The sequence below is a fragment of the Oratosquilla oratoria genome, chromosome 14 (genome assembly GCF_046742065.1).
Source record: "Oratosquilla oratoria isolate Oo_2021 chromosome 14, ASM4674206v1, whole genome shotgun sequence".
NCBI classification, from domain to species: Eukaryota; Metazoa; Arthropoda; class Malacostraca; order Stomatopoda; family Squillidae; genus Oratosquilla; species Oratosquilla oratoria.
Window position 1 is genome coordinate 64676501 of NC_134790.1, and position 7636 is coordinate 64684136.

General features: G+C 44.2%; 1 protein-coding gene across 1 annotated transcript in view; it reads right to left on the reverse strand.

The window, feature by feature from the left end:
* Nucleotides 1–7036, reverse strand: part of LOC143032702 (uncharacterized) — an 80172-nt gene extending 73136 nt beyond the window's left edge. The window contains exons 1-2 of the mRNA XM_076197591.1: nucleotides 6646–7036; nucleotides 6358–6525 (exon numbers count right to left, since the gene is read on the reverse strand). Coding sequence (XP_076053706.1) covers nucleotides 6358–6525; nucleotides 6646–7036 — 559 coding nt within the window. The remainder of the gene's footprint in view (nucleotides 1–6357; nucleotides 6526–6645) is intronic.
* Nucleotides 7037–7636: the final 600 nt, after the last annotated feature.

The window sequence follows — 7636 nt, forward strand, 5'->3', positions numbered from 1 at the left end:
CTCACCTTTCGTTATTTGGATTTTGGGTGAATGATACAAACACATTGCCCTGGATTTTTTTCTCTCTTTCTCTCTCTTCTTGCGACGACCTTTACTATGAAGGGTGAACTTGGAATGCGTTTCTATTATATATATTTGAAACCGGTATGGCTTTCCTCTACTTGGTTCCCTGTTCACGTCTGGGTAGGAATTTTAATTGCCTACCCCGTCGCCCACCGACAAGCACAGAAAGGGATTCTGCAGAACTTGCAAAGGAGAGTTAGTTACCTGAAGGGGTGAACCCCAGGCGGACACGGACTCAATCCCAAAAGAACGCAAGGAGTTTATAATCGTAGAAATAAGATACACAAGAGTCAAAGAGGGTAGGGGCAAAGAACCATTCAGTGACAGGTTTAACAACAAATGTAAGAAAAAGTCTCCAATTGTTTACACATGATAAATTCTATTCATCCAAGGCACTCCTCTCGGTATTGAGTTCGGACTTTTGACGACCTCACAGCATGCTATACCGATTCGACTTAGTAGACACATTATTACAAAATTTCAACAGCTGGTGATATGAGGTTCACAACTGCTTAGGTGCAAGATGGAGGACCCTCAACGTGAGAAGTGGGGTATAAAACTACTTAGGTACAAGGTACAGGATCCAAACCTATGCAGAACGAAATGCTCACCCCTGCGTCTTAGGCAATTTTATTCAACTTCTATAGCGAATGGGTTAAATCTTCTCTATTGTCCTTTTCGTAAGAATATATCACTTTCGTCCCCCATCCGGAACGAAAGGTACATCATCAGGCATGGATCAACTAGATGACAGAGGAGAGCACCAATACCGTCACTACGATGACGCGACCCACACTACAGCTGCTATTCTGCCTTGGGCCAAATTATTTTATTCCGCTTAAGAGGGCGCCGCTGTTCCAAAGACGTCTAGATGACCTCAGTCCATCTCTTCTCTATGGAACCAACTTCCATATGCTTAATATGACTGACGCCTGACGATTTTACTCAATCTAGGGAAAGCCACCGTACCGAAGGACTTTATGATGTTCTTTGGAATTTGGGTGGGGACGTGGGTTGTGACATTGATTAGGGTGAGGCAAGAAATGTGTGATGGGTAAGCTAAGATACCTGATAACTAAAATGGGTAATGGAATTCCAGCGCCATGTATCAAAGACAACATGGCGTTAGGAAAAAGTTGGGATGGTGAAGAAGAGGATAAGGGAAGTTGAAAGAGGGGCAGTTGACGGTTAACAGAGGGCCAGCACTTCTTTGTGAGTGGTGAGGAGTCTCCAGTCTGAAGGTGACAATATATCAAACTTTTGGAAACTTGGGTCATGAGTACACATTATGGTATCTACCAAGCTATTTTATTCAGAAACTATCTCAGCAATCAATGAGTTATAGTCAAGTCATAGTCATAGTCAAGGCTTTGTATATTTCTTTCCTACAGCTATGAGTCAAGTTATTTCATTAAGACGAAGGGAACCCTTTCCTCATTGGTAACTGGGCTGAGACTCAGTGATGTGATTGGACGAAGTGTGGTGTTCACGAATGTTTTTTTAACTTGAACGAAATTTACACACACATACATTTGACCTCTGAGCTCTCATCCGGGTGGGTAATAGCTGTCGATCAAGAGTCCAACACGTGATCCAAGACCATGGTGAATCGTGGAGAATCACACACACACACACACACACACACACACACACACACACACACACACACACACACACACACACACACACACACACACACACACACACACACACACACACACACACACACACACAAATAAATAAAAAAATAAATATATATATATATATATATATATATATATATATATATATATATATATATATATAAAAATATATATAATATATATATATATATATATATAAAATCAAGCCCGGCCATCTCGAAGCTTCGAACGGAGTCCCTCAGCGCGCGAGTTCCACGCGCTACCATTTCGTTTATTTAGAACGTATAAAAGCGAGATTCACAACCCAACTATCCTCATGGACGGACGTTAGTAAACGAAACCGCTGCCAAGTTAAAATAAAAGGAGTGCAGGTTGATGAGCGAATGTCGCACTCCCGGGCAACAGGTGAACGCACGGATGTGCAAGCAAGCCACAGAAAGAACGGGTGGACGAGGTATGGAGTAAATTGATGGAGAAGGGGCGATGTGGGAGGATATATAAAGTATGGAAGAATGATAAGGAATATGTCAGTTCTGTGTGGAAAAGACGGGTAGGTGGGATGTGCACAGACACAGTTATGCGGGTAAAGGTATAGATCAGGTAGCCGGGTGAGGTACGAAATAAGTGGAGACGGTGACTAGGTAAGGAGTGGCGCAGGTGAGTGGGTGAGTTGTAAGACAGGTGGGTTTGTGACACGTGGAAAACCTACAATGTATTCTATGGAAAATAACCATGAAAGTAGATAGGGTGTGTGTGTGTGTGTGTGTGAGAGAGAGAGAGAGAGAGAGTGGGGGAGAGGGGGTAGCACGGTGGAAGGAGAGAGGGAAAGGGGGATAGAGAGTGGACGTGGGTGAACGTGGGCAGCAAGGTGGATTGGCTGGGTGGGTATCGTATTTCGCGGGTGAAAATCTGGTCTGTGATTGATGGGGAATAGGGCTCGACTGCGGTCGACTCGAGTGCAGGCCAGAACCACCGACCGATACTCTTGTGACAGCGTCATCATAATTATTACTTTATTATATTATTGCCACTGTTTTATAACGAAATGCAAATCATAATGCTTTCATGAAATTCGGTCGGTGGTTCCGGCCTTTACTCGATTCTTGTCATCCCTTTTCTTAGTAGGAAAGGGCCTTTACGATATGCATTGTTTTATTACTTATCATAACTACTACAATTACTTATTTTCTTCTTTTAGTCTGCAACCCGTGACCCAAGAACATTGGCAAGGAAAAATGTTTCCCCCGCTTTCTCCTGAGGATCAAATATTACGATTCCGTTAAAGATAAAGGAGTCTTCACGACCTTGAAAACGAAAGTACGTTTTTTTTTCACGTTTCAATCATCGTTAACTGGCTACGCACGATATATTCGCATCTGCAACGGGGTCTCGGGGTCCTTGCCACTACTTTCCTAACACTGACACTCGCCCTTTACCAACAACCTAAAAAAAAATAATTGTGGAAGAAATAAGAAGGGTAATCCCGGCTATGTGTTGTCCAATATCTGTTCCTTACGATTCTCTCTTGTACTCTTGCACCGTCAGCTTTAAGTCTATTCTTGTGATGGATGCACTCGCCATGCTGTCATCATTATTGGCAATACGTCCACAATATTGATTAGTATTAGTGTAGCACCTCGAATGAGTCGAATCCTTCGTTGTTCCTGAGGTAAGGAGGTACGGGGTGGATAAGGCGCGAGGCAACAAACTATTGCACAAAGAAACATTTGAGTGTCAAATGCAGTTAACTGTATGCTGTGTGCCCACTTCATAAGAACGGTTATACCGATGGTGTCGCTATAAAAACCCACTATATCTCTTCTGAAACTTCAAACCCATTCCTGCCAAGTAATAACTATACATAACAAAAATTTGTGAACACAACTAAAATTAATTAATTTCCCATCGGATCCTTTCCCGACTTCAAAACCACCGAACAAACCTAATGTTCTCATATAATGTCCATGCCCTCCACGGCACGCGCAACGTATGTACAACTACAAGGTCGAAATATCACCGGGGGGGGGGGGCATGACGTCACTTTAAGTTTACTAGAATGGGATCAGAAATATTCAAAGTAAAGGAAGGGGCCTGTTGGATTTTTTCGCCGAGTACAGACTCGAAATTTCACAATCTTTCATCGTATTCACCCTGAACACCACGGTCACCATAACTGTGTTGTACTCGCGAAACAACTAATCATCTAATGTTTAGTAAACAGTTTAGTTAATAAGGCCTTTCGCACGATATGTCCACATTTTACTAAAAATTACAGCAATGATATAAATCTACATGATAACTGGCACAGATGTCGCATTACACAGCACTTGAAAAAACACGGCTTTATTTCCTTTACTATGAATGGGTTCTGTGGCATCTGCAAGGGGGTGAAGCTCTCGCTGCTGTTTGAACAGCGGGGTCGCCACGCCGATCGAGCGCTCTGCCACTACACCACCACCATATCTCTCTCTCTCTCTCTGACTACAGTGACTAAGTACCACTGGGGTCTGGGTTCAGACAGAAAGACAAAGTCTTGTAAACACTAAAGATATGTTTAATCGATACGATTCCTTCGGTACCCAAGACGTCACAATCAGAATATTGACTAGCGGTTACTAGGATAAAAGGATAATTGTCACTTGGTACAATCGGAAATCAACAATCATGAACAATCAACAACAATCATGAACAATCAACAAAAATCAACAATCATGAACGACACGTCATGTCAACTTAACTATCGAGATGACACGGCAATAACCGTGTCATGACAACGGTCCTAGCGTCTTGGGGAGATGATAATTGTATGTGTGTGTGTATATAATATGAAGTCTCTATCACAGGTACATTTAAATTTGTGTACTGTATTAGTGAGGAGTCTCCTGCTGACTATTTCAGGATTTAACGCATTTTAGCGTAAAACAGTTTCTTGATATCACTCCAGCATCTATTTTTTCTCAATTTGTTACAAAAACACCGCGATTCTTTTATCTATCTTTTGATGACGACAGATCAAATTGGTCGTTGTTTGTATTCTTTCAATCTTACTCATATCCTTTATTAAGTCACACCAGCGTTACGTACTATAATCTGGGGCGAATTAGATTCTCTACTGTTTATTATCATTATATTATTATTATTATTATTCCCATGTGACACCCGTGTTTACGACACTACCGAAGTAGTAACAACGAGAACAATGTGATGTTACTGATGCCCCACGTGTGAACACGACGTGGGCGTTGTCTCTGTTGACACAATGACCTATGGGAATCATATACAAACCGCTTATATTGGAGATAAACCTTACCTACTGATTTCACAAGCAAATACACAACACACCTAAACGTGACTGCGTTTGGAAAAGTTTCAAACACAAGTTATATGCGATGAAAAAAAAATCGACTAAGGGATTGCGGTGTTGTTGCATTTGACTGGTAAAACATACTATAATGCATTAAGACTATGCACGTCGCCCGACATCACAGATGTTGATGGGTGCCAGTGATCGATCGCGTGACTAAAAACACGGTCATAATTACTGGTCGATTTGACAATGCAATCGATTTCTTTGTGAATGGTTTGTTCCTTGCGGAATGGGTTGGGTGGAAGGAGGGTGGGTTACGCCAATGGTCGATGACAGTTGGATTGCGTCGAATTTTGGGTGTAACGGTCAGACAGAAAATGGTTGAGGCCATCTTCAACGCCGTGATAAAAACGGAAATATTTTCACGCGGAAAAGTCTGTGCACGACGGGGCTTGTTAGCATGATAAAATGATGTAACTACAAGGTGGTGGTAGCGGCGGTGGAGTTGCTAGCAGCCTGAGAGGGCTGGCGGAAGACTGGGCATTCCCTTGTCCCCTTAACCGCCTGGCCTGGACCATTCTACACTTGTTTCACACTTTTATCAGTCACTATCGGGTACCATCGCCAGCGTTAGACACAACCTAATCCAGGCCGTACAGACATGGCGAGGTAACTTCCTGTAACCAGAGGTCCGTCCACTGTTAGGACACTATCCTTAGTAGAATTAGGAAGGTTTCCTGGTGCATACCGCTCCTTACACGGAGGTTTTGGTTGGATGGTTGCTGATGATGACGGTGGCTTAGAAGCGAGGACAGCACCCGGGAAAACATATCGTACGAACTTTTATTTTTTCTTATGTATTTCAGCTTATCAAATGGTGTGGTTTCGGTACTACGAAGTTCAGAATAAGTAGCATGGTTGTCTATCCAACATAAAGGATTCACAGAAGGTGGACAATTCGCACAATGCTTCCAACGCACGCGCGCATCTTTGTTTATGTTGACAAGACGACCATAATCTACAAGTGTCAGTTTAAGACGATATGACGTACACGCATATAACAGAAATACGCAATGTGTAATAAATTACGTTTCCACAACATTCGGAGCACAGCAATGTGAGTGGGAAGAGATCGTGAGAGAAAGAGATGAGAGAGGAGAGGCCTGTGTGGCCATTATCCCCTGCTCTGTCCTGCCAGCCGCCGCCGCGAAGTTGAGGGCGGCTGCGGCAGTCCCCACCCCTCTCCTTTCCACATGCTCCAAGACCCGCAACCACCATCACCACTTTTCTCACTGCGTAGAGTTTGCCACCAACACCACACTCTCTCAAAGCAACTGGTCCTACCTTGATTGGACGTGGGGAGATTTTTCGGTGTATATCCTAGGCTTGGAAGCCGAAGCACGAAGCATGTGAAAGGGAACTTCAAATCAGCGCGAAGGAACAACACACTACCACATCCACACTGTGACACTGCTCTGCTGTTCAGGGGCCGCGAGTAGGGAACCCTCTGTGCTGGATGACGATTGCCGGAGTTTTAATGAGCTATTTTCGGATTTTTTTCTCAGCGGCTAGGTGATACAAATACCCAAGAAAAATATTTCTCTTGTATCAGCAGACTATGTAGAGTCTTACTATTGGCATCATTCATGAACTTGTGACTTAACTTAGTTTCTGTAGAGGATTGGTCTTTGTTGACACCGTGCTGGCAGCATCGAATGTTGCCATATGAAAGGAAGACGAGGGTATGAGGGAAGGAAGATGGCAAAAGGCCTACAAGAGAGTCTGTGCACCACCCCTGCTTGGTCACCCATCGTGCACGCGTGCACAGGAGTTTACTTGGGGACGTGGGCGTGAGAGATGGGCGTGAAAAAATAGTCAGGACGTAACTGGCATCTCGATATGTCCGGGGGCGAGAAGGGGAGGGAGCCGGGATAGGGGGCAGTGGTGGGGGGTGGGGGGCCAGGGGGCCGCGACCCTCTACAGCTCCCAGGGGCCGACAAGGGTTGTACCCAACCCATCCCATCCCCAACTTCTGCTTGGGTCCACCCGTCCTGGCTAGTTATATGCGCGCCCTCTCTCTATCCGTCTAACTACAACTGGTTCATCACGACTGTTTTATTAATTGTTTAACCTATCTGATGATAAGACTATGGAAGCGTAACGTGTTCTGCAGTTCTCTGTCTCTTTGTGTACATGTCTAGGGTTAAGACCTTTGTTGCGTTGAAAACTACGACTGTGTAAGACCCTTACACCGTGCTTATAAACCCCTCTTGGTCCTTGCGAGGTGCTGGTGAGGGATCTTAAAAAGTGTTCACGCGCACGTTTTGTTTGTTTCTGCTTTGCTATCGACGTGAATGAATGTGACTTTGGTCATTTACTGTTGTTCTCGTCTTTCACGCCTGCATCCGTTGTTGGTCTCTTGAGGGAGAGGAAGCATCATACCCACTTGGAGGTGGTTATTTTCTGCACGGTTGTATGTATGTGTGTGTGTGTGTGTGTGTGTGTGTGTGTGTGTGTGTGTGTGTGTGTGTGTGTGTGTGTGTGTGTGTGTGTGTGTGTGTATTCACCTCGGATCTGCTGCAGCCTCTTTTCGAGACAGCCAGACACCACCCTACGGCAGTGA